Source organism: Canis aureus, chromosome 20, assembly GCF_053574225.1.
Source record: "Canis aureus isolate CA01 chromosome 20, VMU_Caureus_v.1.0, whole genome shotgun sequence".
NCBI lineage: Eukaryota > Metazoa > Chordata > Mammalia > Carnivora > Canidae > Canis > Canis aureus.
In genome coordinates this window covers 23730225-23757490 of record NC_135630.1, presented here as the reverse complement: position 1 = coordinate 23757490, position 27266 = coordinate 23730225, and the positions used below count along the sequence as shown (strand labels likewise).

General features: G+C 32.6%; 1 protein-coding gene across 9 annotated transcripts in view; it reads left to right on the top strand.

The window, feature by feature from the left end:
- BLTP1 (bridge-like lipid transfer protein family member 1) overlaps positions 1–27266 on the top strand; it is a 204605-nt gene that overhangs the window by 23973 nt on the left and 153366 nt on the right. For all 9 annotated transcript variants that reach the window (XM_077861149.1, XM_077861144.1, XM_077861145.1 and 6 more), the window contains 9 exons: positions 9740–9926; positions 12771–12852; positions 13231–13424; positions 15020–15099; positions 17201–17351; positions 20585–20741; positions 21151–21229; positions 22957–23048; positions 24365–24482. In XM_077861149.1, coding sequence (XP_077717275.1) covers positions 9740–9926; positions 12771–12852; positions 13231–13424; positions 15020–15099; positions 17201–17351; positions 20585–20741; positions 21151–21229; positions 22957–23048; positions 24365–24482 — 1140 coding nt within the window. The remainder of the gene's footprint in view (positions 1–9739; positions 9927–12770; positions 12853–13230; positions 13425–15019; positions 15100–17200; positions 17352–20584; positions 20742–21150; positions 21230–22956; positions 23049–24364; positions 24483–27266) is intronic.

Sequence of the window (27266 nt, the reverse complement as noted above, 5' to 3'; positions counted from 1 at the left end):
TCCAATTAAAATTTTTTTTTTTTTTTATGGATTCACTTAGGAATCTTGCTGTCATTTATAACTTTATTTATAACTAAGTTTCTATGGGAAAATAGGTTTAAAGTTCCAAAAGTCTAAAAAAAAAAATAAATAAAATAAAGTTCCAAAAGTCTTTAAAATTACTACAAGATTGAGGTAGCCTAAATTACTTTTGAATTCACTATTATTTAGTCTTTTTTTTTTTTTTTTTTTACTGTCATTCCCCTGCTTCCACATAGCTTTCCTGCTTTAACATCATACATCATGTACTTTTCCTTGAAAAGACTGGTATAAATTAATGTCAATTTGGTATCTGTAGAATTAATGAAATCAGAATGACTAGAAAGAATAATGGGCAAATTTCATGTCTAGAAAAAGTTTTCTAAAAATTAGAGTTGCTCATTAGATAATTTTGAGCAGAGGTTAAGTAATTTCATATGATAAAAGTATTCTGTTGGTAGTTTATAATAGACTTTTCTAGTCTGTCTTCTGTGATTCAGAATAGCTGTGTGTTATTAAGCCTATAGTCTATGGTTTTAGAAAACCAAGTGTTCAAACTGCCTTTTTACCCCTTTCTTTAAGCAATTGCTATAAGCATTTTCACAGAAACAAAGTTCCTTTAAATAGTCAATATGTTAGTGAACTGGAAATTTTTAAGTTTTGGCTTTTATCAAATATGAATAAATTCAGATTTTTTAAAATTTTTTTTTAATTTTTTAATTTTTTTATTTATGATAGTCACACAGAGAGAGAGAGAGAGAGAGAGAGAGAGAGGCAGAGACATAGGCAGAGGGAGAAACAGGCTCCATGCACCGGGAGCCCGACGTGGGATTCGATCCCGGGGCTCCAGGATTGCGCCTTGGGCCAAAGGCAGGCGCTAAACTGCTGTGCCACCCAGGGATCCCCTAAATTCAGATTTTTGAGTCACTTTCCTACACTATTATCCACGTTAAGTTTTGTGGAGATAATATTCCTGATTATTTTTGATATTTGACTATATACCTTAAAGGTGGCATTTAAGTAAGTATATCCTACTTGTACTTCAGAGATGGCTAACACTCATTCCTAAGATCCAAGTTCTTTTGAGTTCAGTCCCAGGTTTTGACACATTCACTTAACTTTGAGCAGGGCCAGTATTTCTGCCTCTGATTAAGTTTGTAAAGTCTATCTAGTTTATCCCTTAGAGATAGATTTACTTTGGGACCATATTTTTTTGCTGCTTGTCATGCCTCTGTTAATCTTGCAGTATATTCTTAGATGATTGCTTTTTTGACTTAATCTCAGTTTAGTTTTCTCCCCCCCATGTTTGGTTAACATGAGCTTTATTGTTAATGAGAATCCAGCAGAGCTGAAATGAAAGTTTTTTTTTGTTTATATTTTTAAAAATGCCTTTTAATATATTTGTGTGTGTGTGTGTGTGTATATATATATATATATATTTTAGAAATTGTATTCTAAATATTTTTTGGTGTTTTAAGATGTTCTTGGGGATCCCTGGGTGGCTCGGCGGTTTGGTGCCTGCCTTTGGCCCAGGGCGTGATCCTGGAGTCCCGGGATCGAGTCCCACATCGGGCTCCTGGAATGGAGCCTGCTTCTTCCTCTGCCTGTGTCTCTGCCCCTCTCTCTCTCTCTATGTCTATTGTGAATAAACAAATAAAATCTTAAAAAAAAAAAAAAGATGTTCTTGTAAACCAATGAAACTATAGGGACATGAGTTGAGGAGGCCCATTTGACCTAACATCCCCCTTCCACACACTGCATGCTCTTTACCCGAGATTCAAAGGACTTACACAATTAGGAAACAACTGATTTTCTCAAATCAATTTGGATTTCCAGATGGAAGAATAATTGTTTTTATAACTGGTAAAGCCAGAATGAAAACCTAGGTCTGCTAACTTCCAGTCTAGTTCTCCTTGTATTATAAAATAGGCTTGTCAAATGTGGCCAAGCAGATTCTTGGAAATTTTTATAATATAAACACTGATGGCAGCTTATGGGAGGAATGTATGTGATAATTTGCAGTATCAAGAGGCAACCTCAAGTTTTGAAGCTAAGCCTAAAGGGATTGCCTACTTTAGGCATGTCTTAGCTTTCTTAGACATGCCATCCTAAATTGTTTATAGCTTTTTTTTAAAGAAAATAATTACTTCATTTTATCATGAAATATTTCATCTCCTTAAAGTGCGTTGCTTTTCAACAAAATTCATAGATGAAGTCAAGGGTAACTGACCCAAATCCTTCATGAAAGAGGTAGCTTTTAATAAAAATCTTTGTTTAACAGATATTTTGCATTCACTTTTCTGATCACTGATGACGGTGGGGAGGATTTTATCAGGCAGAGGTGGAGTAGAATGTTAACATATTTCTGTGTCTCAGTTTTCTTTTTAATTATCTATGATGTAGAACAGAAATATAAGTTCTAGATATTTTATGTCTTAACATATAAAAATATCTACATTATTTTGTCTTATTTTTTGTGTGCTAATGCTTGCAACAGAAAAGATTCCATATCTCCTTTTACAGTGATGTTAAAAGCTGGTAGACTTTATTAGTTACCAGAATTATAATTCTAATTACTTGCTTATAGTTTTCCTTACATTTTAACATATAAATCTATGTGTCTCATCAGGAAGAGCACAGCTTTGATGAGGGTCAAAGAAGTTTCTCTTCCATGTGCATTTAAAAGAAATTCTCTGTTACAGAGGATGACATTCTTGAGATGCTCACAGTCACACTTTTCCAAAGTAAAGACACAATGCCAAATAGCAATGCAGAAATAAGCAGTTTGGTCTAAATATGTTATTGGTCTAGCATACTTCAGAGAGAGAATTTATAGTACATAGAAGAACAAGGAGGCTGCAAAGTAAGCTTTTGGTAAAGAGTTGGACAATATTATGGAATATATATTAAAATAGTGGATTATATTTGTTAATGAGACCTTACAGTATAAATATTATTTCTTACTGATTAAGGGCAGATACATGTACTTTGACAATTAGTCAAGAAAGAAGTGGAGATGATTGACATTTTTTGTTGGAAAATTTGCAAGCCTAATTAGAACGTGTGCTTGAGTAGATAATGGCCATTAGTCTTCCAAAGAGATAGGCTAAGGTCTATCTGTGGATAAGGCTAACATTTTCATGAGAAAGCTTTAAAACTGTTTAATTAGGAGAAAAGGAGAGTATCCAAGAAGTCAAATTCTGTGCCATTGAGCTTGGTTGGGATAATTTAATCCAGGAATCGATTTAGAGTTTTCAGTTGTTCAGTTTAATTTTTTTTTTTTTTTTTTTTTTTAAGAATAGGGATCCTTGGGTGGCTCAGCGGTTTGGCACCTGCCTTCGGCCTGGGGTGTGATCCTGGAGACCCGGGATCGAGTCCCATGTCGGGCTCCCTACATGGAGCCTGCATGGAGCCTACTTCTCCCTCTGCCCATGTCTCTGCCTCTCTCTCTCTCTCTGTGTCTCTCATGAATAAATAAATAAAATCCTTAAAAAAAAAGAATAAATCTAATTTGTTTACCATAGAATTTATTGTAAAATATTCCCTAAGTCATGAAATTAGTGATCTATTGTAGATGGTGTTGGCCAAAGACCAATTAATGAGAATATCCATCAAAAACTTTTATTTTGGTTTTCTGAACAGTTGGTTTTAAGCCATTCTTTTGGAAAATAAATAGGACCAATTACCTCTTAATATGTGATGATACAATGTTTAAATGAATATCGAACTAAATAGGCATGCATCTTTCTTATCTAAAAAAGTTCTTACATTGCTAAGATATGAAAGGATGATGGTAATATGTATGCCTTTCTGTTATTTTGCCATTTAAAAGTTTTAGCCTAATAAAATCTAGTAATCTAAATATGTAGTATCTAAATCTTATTTGTTAAATACAGGAAATAATCTCTTAACAATTTAAAAGGTCAGTAGACTATTTTGTCTTTGTACTAAGTATTAATTCCAAATATTACAAGGCCTTGGCAGCACTTTGCACTTTAGCTTTTTTACTACAAATAGCATGTGTCCCAATTACATAATTAAATAAGTGCCTTTTTCCTAATTTCCCTTTGGAAAACAAGAAGTCTCAATTAGCTGTTTGCTCAGGAGACTTAAGCAGTTCTACAACATTTATTTACCTTTTTTTTCCTCCATAAATTAACTACTTATTAAGTGAAGAGCCTTTTATATTTATAATTTATATCTATCTAATTGAGTATTTATCAACAAATATTTTCAGGGAGTCCATTATGTAAATATTAGGTAATAAGGATATGAGATAAAGATTTTTGCCTTCAAGGGTAGTAAATGCTAATGTAGAGATGAGATTTAAGAGTCAACCAGGGCACCTGGGTGGCTTAGTGGGTTAAGTGTCCCAACTCTTGATTTCAGCTCAGCTCTCTATTGCAGGGTGTTGAGTTCAAGCCCCATGTTGGGCTCCAAGCTGGTCATGGAGCCTACTTTAAAAAAAAGTCACCTGATTATACCTTTCTTGCTTTGACTTGCAGTGTCATCAGAATGAATGAAACTTAAAAACTGCTTTTAAAATTCTCAGGAGAAATAAATGTCAATGAGAAATCTAGCGTTATGAGAATTTAAGTTTTAAATACTGCATTTAAGCTTTGAATGGATGAATTTTTCATAAAATTATCAAGAAATAACTAGGTTCTTGATACATTTCTGTTTTTAGGGATTAATAACACTTTTTTGAAACTATCATTGCTTTTATGAATATAATTGATAAGTAATTTTATTTTGTGGTTCAGACCCAGGATTTAGAACCTTGGATTCTTGTCTACTGCTTTCTAGTTGTGTAACCTTGGGTTCCAACTGCCAGGGTTGCTGTAATGATTAAATGAGATTCGGTGAATAGAGTTCCTAGAATAGTCCTTGGAACATAGCATGTGTTCAATAGAGATGAACTGCTTTTATTATTATGAACCTTGTATCACATTATGAAATGAAAGATTACTTTAAAAAAAAGAACTTATAAACCAAAAGTGAATGCATAATTTATATGACGAATAGGAATTTGACCTGCAAAAACAAGGGAACAGTATTTATTGTGTATGACAATCATATAGGTAAGTAGAGATATTCTCATTTTATAGATGAGAAAAATGAGGCTCAAAGTGATTAAAGTACTTGCCTTAGGTCACATCATTAGTAAATGATGTCACATGGTTGCAATCTTATATTCTTTCTACTATATATTTACTATTTTTCTCTAGTTTCTGGAGAATCCAATGCAGGAGTCTCTGACCTTTTTTTCTTTCTTTTTTTTTTAATTAAAGAAGCTGTGTGTGTGTGTGTGTGTGTGTGTGTGTGTGTGTTTGCACCTGTGCACATTCTTTGGAAGAGGAGATACATGTCTTTGGAAAGGTGTCTGTCTTTGGCGGAATGTGCTCATCTGTCAGCAGAGATTTTTATTTATGTGGACACTTTTCCAGATCAACAAGGACATTGTGTGTGGGCTATCTGTATGTGGGGCTCTTATGGACTTATCTCTGTGTGGGTGGGACTGTTAAGCCTGTCAGTACTTTAGCTTTTTTACTACTTTTTTGCTAACATATTTATGTATATGTTAGGATGGGATAGGAGAATGGAAAGGGTATTGCTATATAGAATATTCCTTGGGACACAGAAAGCTGGGATTATTGATAGAAAAGATCCTGGACAAAGGCCCTGAAGAGAGTAGAGCCATGTAAGCCAGGTGTGGAGTTCTGATTATTTGTCTAATCACATAGCTTTCTGGCTGCGTAGTAGTATAAATATAGGTGAAACAAATAAAAAAGCAGAACAAATAAAAAAATGCTTTGTGAATTCAGGTGTCTTTCCCTTTTAAAATACTAAATCAATAGGTGCTTTTAAAATGCTCATGGAGGAGATAGATCCCTGGATGGCTCAGTGGTTTAGTGCCTGCCTTTGGCCCAGGGCGTGATCCTGGAGTCCCGGGATCGAGTCCCCACATCGGGCTCCCTGCATGGAGCCTGCTTCTCCCTCTGCCTGTGTCTCTGCCTCTCTCTGTGTGTCTCTCGTGAATAAATAAATAAAATCTTTAAAAATAAAAATATAAAAATAAAATGCTCATGGATTTACTATTATTTTTCTAAAGTGATTTTTGGAAGGAAAAGAGTTGTCTAGGCATTCTCAGTCTTAGTTTTAAAAACCTACTTATTATTTCTATTTAATGATTTAATATATTTATTGAGCACCTCCTAGGTAGCAGGCATTGTTTTGGGGATGTAATAGTGAACACAACAGGAAAAATGCTTCTCTAATGGCTGTTTACATTCTAGTGGGGGAGGCAACAATAAATAATAATTAATGCAAAAAAAGTTGGGAATATAGAATAGGTATGTTGAGGGGATCTTCCAGTATTTTAATATCAAGTATTTAGTGTTTGTCAGTGTTGTCAAAATATTTTCAGGGATTAATAGTTTTATCTTTGTGCCTTAGTGTCCTTATTAAGTTAATGTAGCCATATTAATTTCATATCAGTTATACTGAGAGAATCAATTGTGCATGTCCAGCAAGTTAGTGATGAAATTAAGAGGAATCCTATTTCCATTTTTATACAGTCACTTTTTGTTTATTCGTCACTGCTGATCCAATTAGGGGCTAGTCCAGACTCTTCATTTTCCCCATTGTTGCTTCTGCAGCTCATCCACTGGCTTTTATAACATGGTCCTAACAATTAGGGCATTTATATTCAGGGATCATGTTAAGCTATTCTGTAAGTAAATTTGAAAACAAATTATCTAAATGAGTTTTGAGGTAAATTTTGATTGAGTTGTTTATGACCTTGAATAATTCCTACTTGTATGGGTCAATGTGGGAATAGAAAAAATATTCTACTTTGCAGTTATTATGCTTCTACATGTAGGGTTTTAAAAAATTCTAAGATCTGTTTGTGGATACTTTTGTTAGGAGTATAATTTGTGTAAGATGCTTTGTTATTCTTTCATACAAGTGAGTTTTTCTATGTGCTAAGAATTCTAGGTACCAGGGGATGCAGCATGTAATAAATCAAGTCCCTTCTCTTACAGATCTTGCTTCATTCAAGTTGGGATGGATTTAGGTAATTAGCAAGTAAATATAGCCTCAAGGAATGAGTGAGGAAAATATGGCATTGAGGAAAATAAAAACAGATTTGGTAGAATAAGGAGTGCTGGTTTGCTGTGGGGAGGGTGCCATTTACATAGGGAAGTCAGGAAAAGCTTTATTGTTTGGGGATAGTTAAACAGAAACATGAAACAAGTAAGGGAATGAGTTGTGAATGTCTGGGGGAAGAACAGTTCCTGGTTGTTCTGTTCCTATTATTACCAAAGTGGAGGCCAATTTTTTGGAGAAATTAGGAGAGAAGAGTATAGATCCTGTAGGATTTTATAGGTCACTTAAAAGACCTTGATATTAATCTGAGTAGGAGGGGAAGCCATCAGAAAGTTAGGGGACAGAAGAGCGATATGATTTCAGTTAGGTTTTTATAAGATCTGTAAAAGATGTGTAAGGTGTCCATGTAAGGGGAATAAGGAGAAGCACGGAGAATAATAGAAGCACGGAGACTAGTTAGAAGCCTCTTCTATTAAGACAGGTGTAAGTTGATGGTGACTTGGGCCAGGGTGGTGAGAAGTGGTTGGATTTTGGCTATATATTGAAAGGAAATCTGACAGAATTTGCTGGTACTATCTGGGACAGGAAAGAAAGAGAGCAGTCCATTTTTTTGGCTTGAGGAATTGAAAAGATTGACTATTGATGGAGAATATTGTGGAGTAAGTTTGGGTAAGAAAAATCAGATGTTTGGTTTGATATGCCAAGAGTGAGATAACCGTTGTGTAAAGTATCCAGTTGGAAACATTTGAGTACTCTTCTGGGTATTTGACCCTGGCATTTTGGGAAGAGATTGTGGATAATTACTGAGGAAAGGTTTAAACCTAATGAGTCATAGAGTTTGATGACTTACTTAAAAATGGATTATGATATTTATTATTATCAAGACTTAGAGTGCTTCAAATGTATTAAAAAAACAGTGCTTCCTATTCTTTTAATTTTAAGAATTTGACCTATAACAAGAAAAAGGGGCAAAACACTTGATTATAATAGTTTAGGGGATTGTCTTAGTTTTTAGTCCTGTAACAAATCTGAAGAAATAGGAAGGAACATAGGTCAAGAGCTATCAAAATATCAGAAAAATTACTGCTCCTAAATATTGTGTTTTATTTTAAGGATTAGTTATCTCTCTCCCTCTTTTTTTTTCTTAATTATCTTAGAAAGTTGTGAAGAAACAGCCTAGATTGGAGTAGAACTAAAAGTACTGCATAAAAAATTAATGTTATTGATACCTTTTCCATAGTTTATTTTTGAAGTATGAGTGACAGTATTTTTCATTTGTTCATTTAAGCTAAAATTTATTTTTATTTAGGGCATTTGACATTTCATATGCTTTTTCCCCCCTAGTAACTCAAGAAGAAATTAGTTTTGTATACTTTGGTGTATTACTAAAGATGTATACTTTCTATTTAAACCATAGCTTAAAATATATTAAATGAAAGTAACAGTTCTCCTTAACCATTTAAAAAAATTAAGCCCTTCTAGCTGATCATATCTCATTTTAATTGTCCTTCAATTTAATTTGATAGGGAGAAACATGAATGAAGGTTAAAAAAGAAACTCAAAAAAAAAAAAAAGCTCATGTATAAATTACATTAAGAAAAGAATACACTAAAGAAAGCGCTGACTAGGGTACCTTTTTTTCTGACCCTCTTTGGTTGACATTTAACACACCGTCTTAGATTATTTTCTCAGGAAAAAAAAAAAGATTATTTCCTCAGTAGAAACAAGTTCCCCATCTCATTTTGTAGTTTAGGTTTATTAATTACTATCGTTACTTATATTTAAGGTAATTACGTCTTTTATTTGAGAAGATTATTGTTTGGAGTCTACATTTTATAGGATCTTGGTTTTAATACTGTGTAGTTTTAAAAGATAAACTAGTATTTATGAAAAATCTTTGTTTTGTGATATAAAATTTAAATACTAAATGTGATGTTTAAATGTATCATTTAACATCATTTAAATGATGGCTTAGCAGTTTAGCGCCACCTTCAGGCCAGGGCCTGATCCTGGGTAGCCCTGGTGGTTCAGCAGTTTAGCGCCACCTTCAGCCCAGGGCCCGATCCTGGAGTCCGAGGATCGAGTCCCACGTCAGGCTCCCTGCATGGACCCTACTCCCTCTGCCTGTGTCTCTGCCTCTCTCTCTCTGTGTCTCTCATGAATAAATAAATAAAATCTTAAAAAAAATAAATGTATCATACTTTGAACATTTTGCTGTTTTTATATTTTATTATAAATTTATTGTTAGGGTAAAGTTTTACTTTTAGTCTGTAAATAGTACTTTGTTATTCTTAGCATAAAGTCTTTAAATTCTGTTGTTATACAGCCAGAATTTAGAAATTCAGGTTGTTTTAGAATGCTAAATTGGAGTACTATAGTAACATCAGCTTTTTTCTTCCTTTTGCTAGTATTTTATATAGTTTAAAAATATATTTATGTGCTTATATATTTTTATATTTATAAATTATATGTATTTTATACATTATATTTTTAAATTTTAGAAATTCTCCTTCATAGAATTATGTTAGTTACTTTAGCTGTGAGAAAGATGTGAATAAAATTTTTGAAACGCTGACTAAAAACTTTTTTTTTTTGTAATTGATATCTTTAGATCCAAAAGCAGAAACCAGATTATATATCACAGTCAATGACTTTGAATTTCATGTCTATAATCGTTCGGATCTTTATGGACGTCTTCAAGAATTATTTGGTTTGGAGCCAACGATAATTCCACCCAAGAAAGAGGATGATAAAACACGAGAAAATGGAAGAACAAGAACTCAGTCCAAAATTGAAAGGTTCATAGTCATACTTGAATTTTATTAATCTCTGACTTTTAACATTTACTTTAATTAAATATAGTCAATGCTACTCACCTAAACACAGCCTAATCTGTAGTTTGACTAAAACTTACATTCACATAAATTATTATATAATTCTTTTAAAAATTCAAATAATAATAATGTAAAAAGAAACAGTCTTGTTCTGCTTACTAGTCCTCCTTTCCTCCATATTGATAACTATTGTTATCTGTTTTTTTCCTTTCCAGTGCATGCACATAAATATAGAAACATATATACATAGTTAAGGTACATATACAAATATATAATTTTATTTCATTTGTTTCTGGGCTCTTTATGCTGTTACATTGATCTATGTGTCTGTTTTTTCACTAGTACCGCACTACCTTGATTACTGTAGTTTTACAGTTAAGTCTTGTAGTCAGTACCATCAGTCCTCTAACTTTGCTGTTTTCCCTCAATGGTGTGTTGGCTCTTCTGGGTCTTTTGCTTCTCCACGTAGACTTTAGAGTCAATTTGTCAATATTCACAAAACAACTTGTTGGGATCACAGTTGGGATTATATTGAATCTATAGAGCAAGTTAGGAAAACTAACGTCTTGATCACATTGAATCTTCCTATCAGTGAATGTGGAATATCGCTCCATTTATTTAATTATTTGATATCTTTTGTCACAGTTTTATAGTTTTCCTTATGCAGATCTTATATATATGTTGTTAAATTTATATTTAAGTATTTCAGTTTTTGTGGTGCTTATGTACATGATATTGTAGTTTTAATTTCAAATTTCACTTATTCATTGCTGGTATATAGGAAAGTGATGGACTTTGATATTATTAACTTTGAATCCCACAACCTTGTTATAATCACTTATTGGTTCCAGGAGTTTTTTTGTTAGTTCTTTCAGATTGTCTACACAGATGATTATGTCATCTGCAAACAAATTCTTATTTCTTCCTTTCCCACCTCAATCCACTCCAGCCTCAGTAAACAACTTCTCTATTGTATCTGATGTTTCTTCTCTATGGAGGACTCTTCATCTTCTTTGCCTGACTCATTCACCCTTCAGGTGTCCCTGATCCTTCTGTGTGTGCTCACAGAATTCTATTTTTTTTCTTTTTTTTTAAATAAAAATTTTATTTTTTATTGGTGTTCAATTTGTCATATATAGAATAACACCCAGTGCTCATCCCATCAAGTGCCCCCCTCAGTGCCCGTCACCCATTCACCCCCACCTCCTGCCCTCCTCCCCTTCCACCACCCCTAGTTCATTTCCCAGAGTTAGGAGTCTTCATGTTCTGTCTCCCTTTCTGATATTTCCTACCCATTTCTTCTCCCTTCCCTTCTATTCCCTTTCACTATTATTTATATTCCCCAAATGAATGAGATAACACTCCTTGCACTAAAATTGCCTATTAACTATTCTTACTCCCATTCTAGACTATAAATTCCCTCAAAACAGAACAGTTGTCGTAGTCTCGGTATCCCTGGTACCTTAGCTCAGTGCCTGGGACATAATATCCATGAAATATTTAATTGGGAATAAATGTCCTCATCATCTGCTTGAAAAACTATTAGGTATACAAGGCTAGCTCAACATTCAAAAATCAGTTCACAGACTAAAAATGAAAAAATCAAATGATCGTATCAATAGAAGCAGGAAAAAGTAACAAAATCCAACACTCATTCATGATTAAGATCTCAGAGTAAACTAGGAATAAAGGAGAACTTTGATTTAATAAAGAATATCTACAGAAATCCTAGAGTTAACAATACACTTACTGGTGAGAAACTATAAGCTTTCCCATTAAGATCAGGTACAAAGCAAAGATGTCCCCCTCCTTTTCACCTTTGTGCTGGAAGTACTACCTATTGCAATAAGATGAAAGGAAATAAAAGTTATACACACTGAGAAGGAAGAAAGATGTTGTGACAGCCCAAGGAAGAGATGATCATCAATTGGGTTGGTAACAAAGAGAAGGGAGAGAAGTGGATGGGTTACAGGTATATTTAGGCAAATGAATACATAAGAAGTGATAGATTAGGTGTGGAGAAGTAGTAAGAAGGATGAGCCAATAATGAATCCAGTTTCTAATTTAATTAGTGGTCATGCTCATGGAATCTTAGAGAAAGAGGTTAGAAGGGAGATAGGTTAGTTTCAAATTTAGTTTTAAGCACTGAAGGCTACCTTAGTGGAGATGCCCTCAGAATTGTGATTTAGGAGTTACTGGATTATTGAAGATATATACCTTGAATTCTCATCTGAAATCTTTAGTGATTGATTTGCTGTGAAATTTTCATATCTTAAGTTTTGTATACTTTGTGTTTGGCCTATTTCTTTTTTTTACTCTTGACCTATCATTTTCATTTTATTGAGAGGAAATTTTGTCACAAAGTGTCACAAAGTGATGGAGATATGGAAGGGAAAGGATCAGCTGAGTTGTCAAAAGTGCTTTAAACAGTAGAAAATATCAAAGCGATTTGTACCTTGGTCATTTGTTGTTTTATTAGTGTAGGTTGTCTTATGAAATATCACATTGTAATGAGTATAATGGTGGATATAATGACAACAAACCGTAATTTATACTTTTGTCATTAAAACTTATTATCACTCAAACAACATAGTTTCATTATTATACTTTGCCAGTCCAAAAATGATATATGAGAGAGTGCATTCCAAGAGATAATTGAGAGGTATTAGTATTCTGTTAGATGCTGTCTTTATTTTGTTTACTGGAGCAATCATTAGATGCATTTGGAAAGTTACAGCTGGTAACTTTGTGAAGTCAGCTACTTAGGTTTTTCTTACATATATCTATTTTTCTTTTTCTTTTTCTCAGGGTTAAAGTAAAAACAGAATCTCAAGACCCCACATCTTCATGGAGATCACTTATTCCAGTCATAAAGGTCAATGTGAGCACAGTAAGTAAATTTCGCTACAATTAATATTTGGTGGGTTAATAATGGAAACCCCTATATTTGCAAATAAAATTTTCACTTAAGAAAAGAAAGTAATTTTATAGAGTTGTTTTGGTTCCAAAGTTCATGAAAGTGTGAAAGAATTATTTCAACACCAATACCATCTTACCACAAATTTATTAGGTCTTAAGGGTTTTTTATTCACAAGTACTTAGATTTCTTTAAACACTAGTCTAAATTGATCAGTGAAATAATTTGAATAGTATATAGTGCTAAAGTGGAATTATTTAGTTGTTGCTTGAAAATGTTTGTTATGAGATCAGCTAAGGAAAAATATATGGTCTCTATATTGTGACATAATTTCTCTTATCTATTTTTTAGGGACGTTTGGCCTTTGGAAATCATTACCAACCTCAAACTCTATGTATCAACTTTGATGATGCTTTCTTAACTTATACTACAAAACCACCTTCTAGTCATCTTGACCAATTCATGCATATTGTGAAAGGGAAGCTTGAAAATGTTCGAGTCATGCTAGTTCCTAGTCCAAGATACGTTGGTCTTCAAAATGATGAGTAAGAAAGTTTTATAAAAATAACATAATTTCTTTATATCTAACATAGATATCAATTATAATCTTTTTTTTTGCTCTAAGTTGGGCAATAATTGGGTATATTTCTGTATTAAATAAGTTAACAGTATAGTCTTACTTTATAATTATAAGATAAATGGATATCTATTGATGAACTCTAATTTTAAATATTTTCCTATAACATTATAACTATAATTTTTCTATCCTTTTCTCCTTTTCACTATACTTGAGAAACTTATTTTGGGCAATTGAAACTTATTTCTGATGTTTGTAGCTCAGAAAATATACATTACAGGTAGGTTTTTATTTCCAGAAGGGATTAGTTATTAGTACATTCAACAAGTATAGTACAGTGAATACCATTTTGAGTTCATGAAAAGTTGAAAATTGAGTCTAAATTACTCTTAGAAAACTGGTGAAGTTAGCATGATACAGTTTTAGAACTGTCCCAGCTTTTATCTTTGTGTGCAGGCAGTAAAAAGTTTATGAGTTTATAAGAAGCAGGTTTATTCCTTCTTAGTTCCACCTTTTGGCTACCTTGCTTATTAGATTTCCTGGGGATTGCTTAGAATGATAGAGAAGTTTTCCCTACTTGAGTACCAGGGAGACTGGGTTTACTTCATCTCATTCTTCATGATCACAAACTTTGGTAAGCATTTTGTAGAATGTGGGCTGTGCACACAGTTCTGTATATTATGGGTAAAAGTTATAACACTGAATAAATCTGGACTATGTGAAATTTACTGGAGTAAGATAAAAAAGTGTTTTATTAATTTTTGTAAAAAAATGTGAAATTGTATTTTTTACCCTTCAAAAGTAAGTATGGAAATTAAATGATATTAAATATTAACGTTTGTCATTTAATACATATTTAGAAGAAGATTGCTAATTTATATCTATTATCTAATGATTGAGAAGTCAATTTTAATATGGAAGGAAGATGTCTATGAATGATAAAAAGTTGTTGAATCAAAGCAAGTAAAGTTTGTGGGAAAGTGATTGTAGAGAAACATTCATTCCAGAATTTTTTCAAATTGATCAACTAGATATTCTTGAGAACAGATAAGATAAAGATAATATACAGTTCTTAAAAATAAAAATGATAGCATTTTACAGATATATAAAATATTTCTTATTCAACTGTAAAGTATTATTAATATTAAAATGGTTGAATTTTAAGTTTAAAGTTCTTGTTATAAATACAGAATATAATTATTCCAATGATCATTGTTCTTCCATTGTATTTAATTAAAGTTTGATTTAAATTGATCCCTATCATTTAAAACTTAAAATGAAAAATGTAAAGCAGATTTTCTTTTTTCATTTTTTCTTTTTGAAACTAATATATTAACTAAAAATTTTTCAGTACCATTTTATTATTTAGTCTATTATAGAATACAAATATGCAAAACTTAATTGTGTAAAAGATGTTTGTTTTCCCTTTTCAATATACTACACTTGATTGCTCTTTAGGTTTTTTTTTCTCTTTTTGTTTTCAACTATTACTACCATAATTAGAATACAGAACATTTTGTATTCTGGAGATACTTAGTTTGCCTTCCCCCCTCCTTCTTATAGGCCACCAAGATTAATGGGAGAAGGGTTTGTGGTGATGCAATCAAATGATGTTGACATCTACTACTACATGGATGAGCCAGGTATTAATCTATGAAAGTATGTTTCATAGCTAAGCTTCTGTTTCCTCTATGAAATATTTATATCTAAAAATATTTTAAGTCTCCCTAGCTAGAATAAAATAAACATCAATAAATGGTAAATATGGATGGAAGAGTGCCTACCTAAAAAATGTCTGTGTCATTTATCAAAAATTTCAATTGAAAATTGAAATTCAGACCAAAGGAACAGTATAGGAATCTTTTATTCAATCTTATTTTCAGAAGTATACCTCAAAAATTGTGAATGCAAGTGACCTTGTGTGAAAACCTTTAGAGAATGTAATGACAGTTAAGGTAGTTCATACTAGCTTGAGAGAAAAAAAAATCGTAGTATATTAGATTTGAGACTTGAAGTTTAAGGATTGAAATGTAGCTGGTTACAGTGCTTTACAGGTGGCTTGAATTTTATAAAAGTAGCCAAACCCTGGATTTTTAGCCCTTTTTTCCTACTTCTTATGCCTTTATGGGGTTTATGAGGTCAGAGTATTTTCAGAGTAAAAGTAGGATGTTAGTTGCCTTTTTCACCATATTGACATTTGCACTGCTGGTACAAAAGCGATGGTGGGTGAAAGTGTTGGTGTATTAGCATGAATTAAGGCAGTAGTTCCAAACCAAACTAGTAATCACTGTCTTGTTCACTGCCACACATTTACAGTAAAACAAATACCAGTATTACTTTAAAAAACCTTGGTTAAGCAGTAAAAATTATTTTTATCAAGTCTTGACCCTTGAATAAACTTTTAAATATTCAGTGTGATAAAATGGTGAGTACATATAATATACTTCTGCTACATTCCAGAGTATACTGATCTTTGGAGGAGAAGCACTTGTATAGTTGAGTTCCCACCTGAATTATTTGCTCTTCATGAAGCACCAGTTTTACTTGAAGGAGCAACAAGAGACAAACTATGATTTTGAGTTTTCACATGAAAATCAGAATTTTGGAAAATTTGGGTCTGCTACTGTGAGCTTAAGGACTTTTCTGATAAGACCAGTGTTATTAACAAATGTGATTTTAAAAATGTTTAATAATAAAATTTGTCAGTATTTGGAAAACATACGCATGCCTCTGTGAGTCAGTATTTTCCAAATGCATGATGTTAAAAGTTACGCCATGGGTAAAAGATATATTCAAAGTAGAAGATTAGTAAGTTTTAATGTATCAGGGTATGAAAAATTCAGTGATAGGGTTTCAGATTCCACATTGCAAATAACTTTTAAGAAACTACCACTTGTTCAATTTTGGTATAGTGTCAGAGAAGAATATCCAAAATTATCTGAAAAAGCTATTAAGATACTCCTCCCTTTTCTGTATACCTATTTGTTTGAGTTTAGGTTTTCCTCAGATCCTTGAACAATAGATTAAATGCAGAAGCAGCTTTGAGAATTTGCTTTTTTTCTACTAAGCTGAACATTAAAGAGATTTGCCAAAATGAAATCAATGCCAATACTTATTTCTAAAATGAATTTGCTTAATAAATATGGTTATTTTTCATTAAGAAGCATTTTCATTAAAAATGGAATTAAAAAAAATAAAATAAAAATGGAATTAAGGGACTCTTGGGTAGCTCAGCAGTTGAGCATCTGCTTTGGCTCAGGGCATGATCCCTAGGCCCAGGGATCTAGGCCCGCATCAGGCTCCCTGGGGGAGCCTGCTTCTCTCTTTCTCTATGTCTCTGCCTCTTTGTGTCTTTCATGAATAAATAAATAAAATCTTTGGAAAAAAATAAGTACAAATGGAATTAAAACTTCATTTAATTTTTATAAAATAGTTTTCAAATCATATTTGCATTAAATTTTATTAAATGAAATATGAGTTCATTATTATTAAACATTTCATTGTGTCAACATGCAATGAGTTCTTCGTTACTTTAAAAATAAAATCTAAAAAAATTGCTGTTCCAATTTTGAATACAGTAAATTATGGTAGAGATAATACCAAAAATTCCCACTGTGTATCCTCAGTAATTTTTCAGAGTGTAAAGAGTTACCAGGAGCAAAACATTTTTAGAACTACTGACCTAGAAATCTTTAGACAGTAATTATAAGTAATTGACTTTGTATTGTATATTCTGTAATATAGGACTTGTTCCAGAAGAAACAGAAGAAAATATTGAAGGAGAAATGAGCAGTGAGGATTGCAAATTACAAGATTTGCCTCCATGTTGGGGACTGGATATTGTTTGTGGTAAAGGAACAGACTTTAACTATGGGCCATGGGCCGATAGGCAAAGGTACTTGAGTAAATTATATTTCTAAGTCTTTAAGTATGTCTTTAAATGTATTAAGATATGCTATAAATTTTATTAAAAAGTAGCTTAATATTTTTATAAGCTATTTTATTATGACAGGGTAAGCATTTTAATTCAAATTATAACTTGTTGGTAGAGAAATCGGCATAAGCAAGTTCACTTTGAAGGAGGAGCTAATTTGTTAGAAAAATGATGAGTGAAGAGCATAGTTATTGGTTCCTTTGTTTTTTCTTTTGTATTTAATTAATGAATTTGCCAGGGATTATTGGGCTGTAAAGATTCAGATTAAAGACATATAGTTCAGTTTTAGTGAGGAAAAAAGAACAGAAGAGTTTTGTGAAGGGCTGTAGTAAAGGAAGTAAAAAGTCTTAATGAAGAAATTAGAAAGGTACTGTACTAGTTTGCTAAGACTGTCATAACTAAGTAGTTTAAACAACAGAAATTTGTCATGGTTCTGGAGGTTAGAATTCTGAGATCAAGGTGTTGGTAGGATTGGTCCCTTCTGATGGCTGTCAGAGTAGGTTGTGTTCAAGGCTTCTCTCTTGTTTGGAGATGGCCATCTTCTTACTAGTCTTCCCATGGTCTTCCCTTCTGTGTGTCTAGTAGGCCTCTGTGTTCACGTTTCCTTGTCTTAGAAGAACTCCAGTCATCTTGGAGTAGGACTCACCCTAACAACCACTTTTTAACTTCATTATCTTTCTACAAATTCTATTTCCAAATAGCAAATTCTCAGATACTTGCGGTTAGTATTTCAATATGTGAATTTTTAGGGGGACACAGTTCTTCCCATAACAAGTATAAAAGTCATCAGAGAAGACTTAGGAAGGCTTTCTAGTAGAGGTAACATGTGAGTTGAATTTTGAAACCTAAGTAGGAGTTAGCCAACAAAAGAAGAGGAGGACAAATAATTGAGACAAAGGAAGAGTTCTGCAAATTCATGATGACAATGGAGGTTGTTAGATTTATAGGTAGTTAAGAAACATTTTATCCTGGAGGTCATGGACAGTGTCTGAAAGGTTTTTTAAATTTTTTAGTCATTCTATTAATTTTGGAGTAATTCTTATTTTAATATATTCTGACCATATTTCTATTTATTGAAGAATTTAAGCACAGACAGGGACATTTACCACTGGTTATGAGGGAACATCTAAATTTTTATGTAAATAGACATTGCCTAAGTTAGTTTTTCTGTTCATAAACTAGCTTAAATGGAGAAATACAAACCAAATCATTCACCAAAGCAGATCATATTGGGCTGTTGATTGATGAAGAGTGCTAATACTGACTTGATATGATGACTCTTTTTATTCTTGTTTTTTTTTAATCTTTTTTTATTTTTATAAATTTATTTTTTATTGGTGTTCAATTTGCCAACATATAGAATAACACCCAGTGCTCATCCCGTCAAGTGCCCACCTCAGTGCCTGTCACCCAGTCACCCCCACCCCCCCCGCCCACCTCCCCTTCTACCACCCCTAGTTCGTTTCCCAGAGTTAGGAGTCTTTCATGTTCTGTCTCCCTTTCTGATATTTCTTGTTTTAAAAAATGTTTTCTACCTAACATTGTTTGAAGAATTATCTACTTTGTAAAGTAGTATGTTCTATTAAATTTGGTATCTCTAGTATTTAGGAATACCTGCCCCATCAAATGTAACTGTTTAGCAATTGTATGATAAGTTTGTTATTTGAAAACTTGCAGTATGCTAATACAGTATTTGTTGAGTTCTAGTTATGTTATTTATTAGACTTGAAAATGAACAGCTTAAAATTTCAGGTTAGGAGACAAATGCTTTTCAAATTACTGGTTAAATTTTCATTTTTAGATAAAATTTGAGATAAAAGTTTTCCTATACTAAACTATTCTCTATTTACTGTGGAATAGTTGAAAATGAGGGGTTTTACATCCCATTCAGTAAGGTACATTTATACCTTATTATATTTAAAAGGAAAAAATTAAAACAATGCTTTAACACAGACACATAAAATATTTTTGCATTTCTAAAATTTGAATCGTGTGATTATTCTTAAACTGTATTTAATTTTGTTACATTAAAAAATATTAGGGTATATTTACATGAAAGTCCAAACTAAACTTCTTTTACTCTACAGCCATATTCACTTCTAAGGTGATCTTTGTATTCAGTAGATCCTGCCACTGCCAGGAGAAAACAGCAATACCTTTCTCAACCTGGACTTACCAAACCATTCATTCAGATTTATAAAAAAAAAAAAAAAAAAAAAAAAGGAAGAAAAGAAAAATTTATTTTCCCATGGGATTAGTTTACTAACAATACTTTACTTTTCACTTACATATACATTTCCTCTTTTGTAGCCATTTCCTTTTCTTCTTCCTCATTTTGAGTGTTTACACAAATATGAATTATAACTAGAAATGAATAGTAAGATCAATTTTCTTAGCATCCACTAAGATGTAAGAAATTTCGGAAGAGGGGCAGCCCAGGTGGCTCAATGGTTTAGTGCCTCCTTCAGCCCAGGGCCTGATCCTGGAGACCCCGGATTGAATCCCACATCAGGCTCCCTGCATGGAGCCTGCTTCTCCTTCTCTCTGTGTCTCTCATGAATAAATAAATAAAATCTGTAAAAAAAAAAAAAAAAAGAAATTTCAGAAGAAATATCAACTGTTTGCTATTGGATAATTCAGTTTTGTGAAGAGATTTTGATCTCTGATGTAGAATGACTTGTTAGCTTGTAGATTTTGATTTCATTCTACCACTTTTACGTAATTTTTCTGAATCTTTAAGGTATTCAGCTTTTCCTTCATGGTATTTTCTTTCTGGACTCTTGGTTTTAGCTCAGGTCATGATCTCATGGGCTGTAAGATTGAGCTCCGCATTGGGTTTCATGCTCAGCAAGAGAGTCTGCTTGAAAATTCTCTCCCCCTGGTCCTCCTCACTCTTGTGGGGATGTATGTATGTACATGCCTGTGCATGCTTTCTATCAAGTAAATAAACAAATCTTAAAAAGATACTAAAAGCTTGCTGATCTTTGGAAGTATAAAATATTGGAGAAAAGAGTCTTGTTTTACTGAAAGGAAATTAGAGTAGGTGTTATTTTGTGACTTAATCTTTTTTCTATTTCATGTCCAATTGTTAAATGAGATAGCAGTGATAATGCAAAGTTAGAATACTGATTTTGCTCCCATATAGATGTAATTTTGTTTGAATAACAAGTTATTCTTTTTACCTCCTTATATAGAGATTGTTTATGGAAGTTTTTCTTCCCACCTGATTATCAAGTTCTGAAAGTTTCTGAAATTGCACAGCCTGGGAGACCACGACAGATCCTTGCTTTTGAACTACGAATGAATATTATTGCAGATGCTACAATTGATTTGCTGTTTACCAAAAACAGGGTAATTATTGAACTAATATAGTAGAAAATAGTGTTTAAAATTTGAACATTATCTTCTAGAGTATTTTTCTGGTGATTTAGATTCATTTCTGTGAGCTTCCCATTACCCTCCCTCTGTAATAATTGTACATATATACATATGTTGTTTTCATTAAGTGCCAAAAGTAGAAAAAGTTAATAATAAATCTTAATTCTATAGTCTGGTTCTTTTTCTCCTTTATATTTAGCTAAATTGTTTTAACGTATTTTTAGTAAAACTTTGAATTTTGTTCTTAGAAACTTTTAATACCTATTAAAAGTATCATTGATGATTTTATTTTGTCTGTGATAACTGAAAAATAAAGATGGGAGTATGATTAAGTAGTGAGAAAATAATTGTTTTATATGGTTTAATTTTTTTCTTTTGATAGGAAACAAATGCTGTACATGTAAATGTAGGAGCTGGCTCATATTTAGAAATTAATATTCCAATGACAGTTGAGGAAAATGGTAAGCTGTAATGAGTATTTTTCTATTTTAAATGATAAATAGGGGAATAATTGACACATAAAAAATAGTTTGTTAGCCCACTTAAACTAACATTAATGGGGTTTTCTTTTTCAGCTTTCTATTATATTTACTTAACAGTACATATTACATACTTTAATTATTTGTGCACCTAGAAAGAAGGGAAAAATTTTTAAATCAAGTTAGGTCTAATGCTTCATTATACCCTAATACTTCTTTTATTATAAGACTGAGCGTAATTTGTTTAAAATGTATTTTTCCTAGTAGTCAATAGCTCTGCAAGAGCAGGTGCTGTGTGTGTTTTTTAAACTGATGTAAACTTGGTACTAAACCCAGTACTTGGTGTATGGTATATGGACAGTATGAGATAGAATGACTGACTGGTTTTGTTTTAGGTTATATTGGTAATAGATTTTTGTCAGAGTAAGCCTGATCCTTTGAAAAATACAACTTTAAGAAAGCAGAACATTTTATATTTAAAATATTAAATAATACTCTGATTGCTACCACTTCATCTGAGCTAATCTAAATTCATTATGCATTTAAAATTTGGACTCTGACACAAGTTAATCAGTAATGTGATTAAATACATTTTATTGGGCAGCCCGGGTGGCTCAGCGGTTTGGCGGTGCCTTCGGTCCAGGGCGTGATCCTGGAGACCCAGGATCAAGTCCCAAGTTGGACTCCCTGCGTGGAGCCTGCTTCTCCCTCTGCCTGTGTCTCTGCCTTTCTCTCTCTCTCTCTGTGTCTCTCATGAATAAATAAACAAAATCTTTAAAAAAATACATTTTGTTAAGTTTATCAAAATATAGCCTTCTTCTTTATTTCTTCTTAGCCTGTTATTATATTTGTAATTGAGAGCAATTAAAATGAAATTCTGCTTTACTTATTCACTTCCTTGAGAGTACAGAGAATAGCAACTTACCCGTATTTTTGTCACTAACCAATAATGTAACTATGGCTAAGTATAATTAGGGTAATTCTTATATCACTCTTCACTCTTTATTTCTGTCACATTTTTTGCTGCTGGTATAAGAAGAAGGCAGGTTGACTACATTCATCAGCTTGTATGAAAAAGTAGCAATTGGGTCTCCCTACTTAGATAATCCATTGGGAGGCAATAACAGCATGGCATAGTGTATCTTTTACCTGTAACTTTGAGGCTCTTTTGATGAAGGTTAAACCTTACCTTAGCTGGTTTTAAAAGAGTGGTAAATCAGAGTATTAAAGCAGATGCTTGAGATTGTCTAGGACTGGTTGATGCAGAGTAGTGAGTTGGAAAGAACATCTTTTAGCGAAACCTTAATTACAGATATATAGTAGGAGGAAAAAGATAGTTGAGGGTTGTGCAAAATTGAGAATGATTCAGTTAAGGAAGTGCCTCTACTATTTTAAAACTGAAATTGCACACAGGGAGACATTTGTACACTTTTTTTTGGTACAATTATTGGTACACTGGAGTAAGGAAGCCACTGAGGGCTGAGGGAATCAGTATCTCAAGAATACTTATTATGAATTAATGGGAAGTGCCATAGCACACTGATTGTGGCACTCTTAGTGAGTTATGGGTCTGAAGAAAGCCCACAATCAGGTTCTTGGTTCTTTCAGGGATTCCTTCTTTGGGTGGTAATGGGAGATGTTTCCAGTACAAAATTTTTAATCATACCTATATTATTAAAGTTCTTAATTTTTATTTTTTCACTTACTAGGTTATACTCCTGCAATTAAAGGACAGCTCTTGCATGTTGATGCCACCACAAGCATGCAATACCGGACCCTTTTAGAAGCAGAAATGTTAGCAGTAAGTTAAGAGTAAATGATGATATAATATATATATATGTGTATATATATATACACATATATATTATATTTTTACATAAAATCTGAATTTGGTTTTAGTTTTTTAATATAAAATTTTTATGACCAGAAGTCATTAAGTGGTTAATCTCATTCAAGAACTACCAGGTGCTCTTGGCCTTATTTTTGTGAAGGAGAGTAGATTCCCAGTGCTGTGGACTCTGGCATCTCTCTTTTGCTCTACTTCTGGTTATGGGCAGAAGGTAATGCTAATGTGGTTTTTAGTCTTTGAAAATGTGAATATTATTTTTAAATTTCATTTTATGACTAGACTAACTCCCATGTTGTAAAAGAGATAATTTTTCACTATGTTTCTGACCCCATTGGATTCTTTCTTATGGCTTAATAAGTTATTTTGTTTTTTACTTAATGAATGAAGTAAAAAGAAGAAAATCTTACTGATACGGCAGATTGCTCCATATTAGAAAAAAAATAGAAATGCTTATGATTAAAATTGCACAGTGGGGACACATTTCATTAATCAGGCAAATTATTCCTTATTAGGGAAGACAACAATAACAATAATAACAAAAGCCACTGTGTAAAATGGCCTGATACTCAGAAAAGATTCTTTTATAAGCTGATGTCATTAGATCCTTAATTGTCTAAAAAAAGGTATATTTACACATGATATATATGTAAATTAAGAGGAAAAATTTGAAATTACCAAGAATATATTAGATACTATAAATGTATATTAAACTGGCATATTCAGCATTTTAATGAATTCCTGAGCTATTGCTGATAAATGGTGCTGTGCAATAATGCTATTCCTGGTCAGGCAACTCTTACCTTTAGCAGAAACTTTGGCAGATGAAATACATAATAAAGCACCTAAAATACATGATAAAGCACTACTACCAAAGTGCCAAATGGGAACCTGGAAAGCACTGGAGGCCAAACCCAGAGCTTCTCATGTAATAGATTAGGCTTAAGGATGAATTGTGACATTGGTTGTTACTCTGGTAACAACAGTTTAGCTAGACTACAGTATCAAAATCATAGCCTGATTTGTTGTTCTTAAGTTTTTCTGGACACATCATGGCTTAGTATTTCAAGGAGCTGGATGTAACCATGGATACTGACCTTTAGCCACAGTAATATTAAAATCTCAAAGGGACCTTCTGTTCAGCTCAGCAGGAAAATAAGTTTTAATTACTCTACTGGTGTGTGTGTGTGCGTGTGTGAATTTATTTCTATGCTCTTCACACAATGTCACATTTTAAGCTCTAACATTTTTACTTAACATTTCATTTGCAGTTCCACATCAATGCCAGTTATCCCCGAATATGGAACATGCCACAGACTTGGCAGTGTGAATTAGAGGTTTATAAAGCTACCTACCACTTCATCTTTGCACAGAAGAACTTCTTTACTGGTAATTTTTTAATAAATGTAAACACAGTGATTTATCACAGTGAACTTGTTTACGTTCAGTAAATTTTGCTTTTAGATTTAACATAGGGATTTGATGATACAGTTCATATATTTTTTTAAACTTCTTTTTTGGGCTAAGAATATAAAACAGAAAATTTAAATACAGATATTTTGTGTTCTCTTTTACCACAAACAAAGAAAATGTCAACCCAGAATTGGACTTACAAAAAAATGAAAGAACTCATCTTAGACTGGTGCTTTATGTCCGTCTAGTGGGGGTAATTTAGGGAGGATGAACCAATTTGTTTCTTTTCCTGAATTAGGCATCAGCATGGCTTCATTATATTGTTTCAATTATTGTCATTCACAAATAGTATATTCAAATAGTCAAATATTTTATTTTTTTACTTTTTTGAAGTATAGTTGACACGTTACATTAGTTTTGGTTGTACAACATAGTGATTCAACAACTCTTATCTATTATGCTGTGCTCACCACAAGTCTAGCTACTGTCAGCATACAATGATATTACAATACCATTGACTATATTTCCTATGCCATGCCTTTTATTCCAGTGACTTACTCTTTCCATAGCTGGAAGCCTGTACCTTCCACTTCCTCTCACCTATTTTCCTCATCTCTTTACCCTCCTCCCCTCTGGTAATCATCAGTTTATTTTCTTTTATTGTGCTCTTTGTTCTGTTTGTTAGATTCCAGATGTAGATGAAATGTTGTTGTTGCAAATGGCAAAATTTTATTTTTTATAGCTGCTTAATATTCCTCTGTGTGTGTGTGTACATGTGTACGTACACATACACACCACATCTTCTTTATTCATCTATTGTGGACACTTAGTTTACTTCCATATATTGACTATTGTAAGTAATTCTGCAATAAACATAGGGATGCATACATTTTTTTTGAATTAGTGTTTTCATTTTCTTTGGGTAAATACTCAGTAGTGGAATTACTGGATCATTCGGTATTTCTGTTTTCCCCAGCGTCTGTACCAATTTACATTTGCACCAACAGTGTACAAGGGTATGTTATTTTTGTATTTGGAGCTCCTACTTACTCTTTTATATTTGCATGGATATTGATTTGATGTTATCATTAATTGGAAAAAATTCCTTTACTTCTTGAAGCATATTATGATAGCTACTCATATTTTATGGGTTTAGGAACATGTGGTCTTGGTCTCTAACATAAATAATACTACACAAAAATAAGTTGTATCTATAGAACTTTCCCATAAAGTTTAGCTAAATGGAGTTGATCTGATTTGCCAGGGTCAGTGGCTACCCCAGAGCACCTAATATTTGCTTTACAGATTGCTACATTTATCCATCCATCTATCCATCCATGCATCTGTCCCTATGTCCACCAGTCATTTATAGGCTTCTGATCTGTGCTGAGTACTATTAGATATTTGGGAATATAGTAGTAGTCAGGTGTTCATAGATAGTTGTGCCCTCACATTATTTACTAGCAATATGATGTTGGCCAAATTATCTAATTATTTTGCCTCTGTTTCCTTATCTGTGAAATAGAGATAATAATTGATACCCTAATTTGCTATTGTTAGAGTTTGGGTATTTTATAATGCCATTATTACAAAATGTTCAATTGTAAGTCTTTTATATTTTTTCCTGGTTTGTTTGGGAACTTTATCATGGGGACTAGATAGAAAGCTTCTGTGTTCTTGGAGTTATATAATTCTTCAAGGATCAAGTCAGGGTCCCGGTAGTAGAGGATATAACAGAACCCCAGGCAACTTAAACTTTTGTCAGTAAAGCTGAACATTGAATAAGTACTGCCTAATTCAGATTTATTTAAAAAAAAAAAAACTAATTCTTATAGTGTGTATTATGTGTTTGTCTCTGTTCTAAGCAATTTGCACATATTGAATTGTTGAATTCTTATAATTCCTGAGATCGATATTATTGTTATCCTTGTTTTACAGATGAGGAAAGTAAGTTACAGAGTGCTCAAGCAGTTTGTCCAGGGTCACACAACTAGTAAGTCTGTCGAGCTAGTGTTCCAACCCAAGTCATCTGGCTCGAGAATCTGTTTACATATAGTTTCTTCAGCAGTAGCAGTTTTCCTCTCACTTAAGATTTTGCAGTTTTAACTTTGCTAACCTTTTAAAATAGGTTTCTGTTTTCAAGCCTTAATCCTTCACATTTTTTTTACTCCAGACTTTTCACATTCTTAGACTTTGATCAAAGTCTGAGTGCTAAGAATAGTTGGAGTAGATAATTCCTCAAGATTTAAATTTTTAATTTTGTGGTAACACTTTCGTTTAGGCTAACCATTGTGTTAGTCACTTTCAAACAACCAACTAAGCATTTCCCAAGTTACAATCATGTTTTCCCTAAGTTTTTTTTTCTAAATTATTTTCTTTATTTCTAATCTGTAAGTTTATACATATTGCAATTCACTGTTTTGGTTATATTTTTCTAAAATTTATTTGGAGAAATTTAAAGAAAATAGGTAAAAAACTTAAAGTTCTCATATTCCAGAGTTTACAGCTGTAACTTTTATTCATATTTCTTCTATTGCTTTTTAGAATCCTTAAAAACTTATTTATTCTTTAAAAAGGATAATTATTAGAGAGTAATATGTTTAGCCTAGGAGTGAACAAACTTGGTTATAGTGTTTGAATTGCTGTTTTCTTTTCTCAGTTTTATATTTCTCTAATGACAGAATTCTGCAGAAAACAAATGATCTAATTTGATCTGAGGGAATGCCTAATAATATTCCTCAGTAGCCATTTTTATGCCAA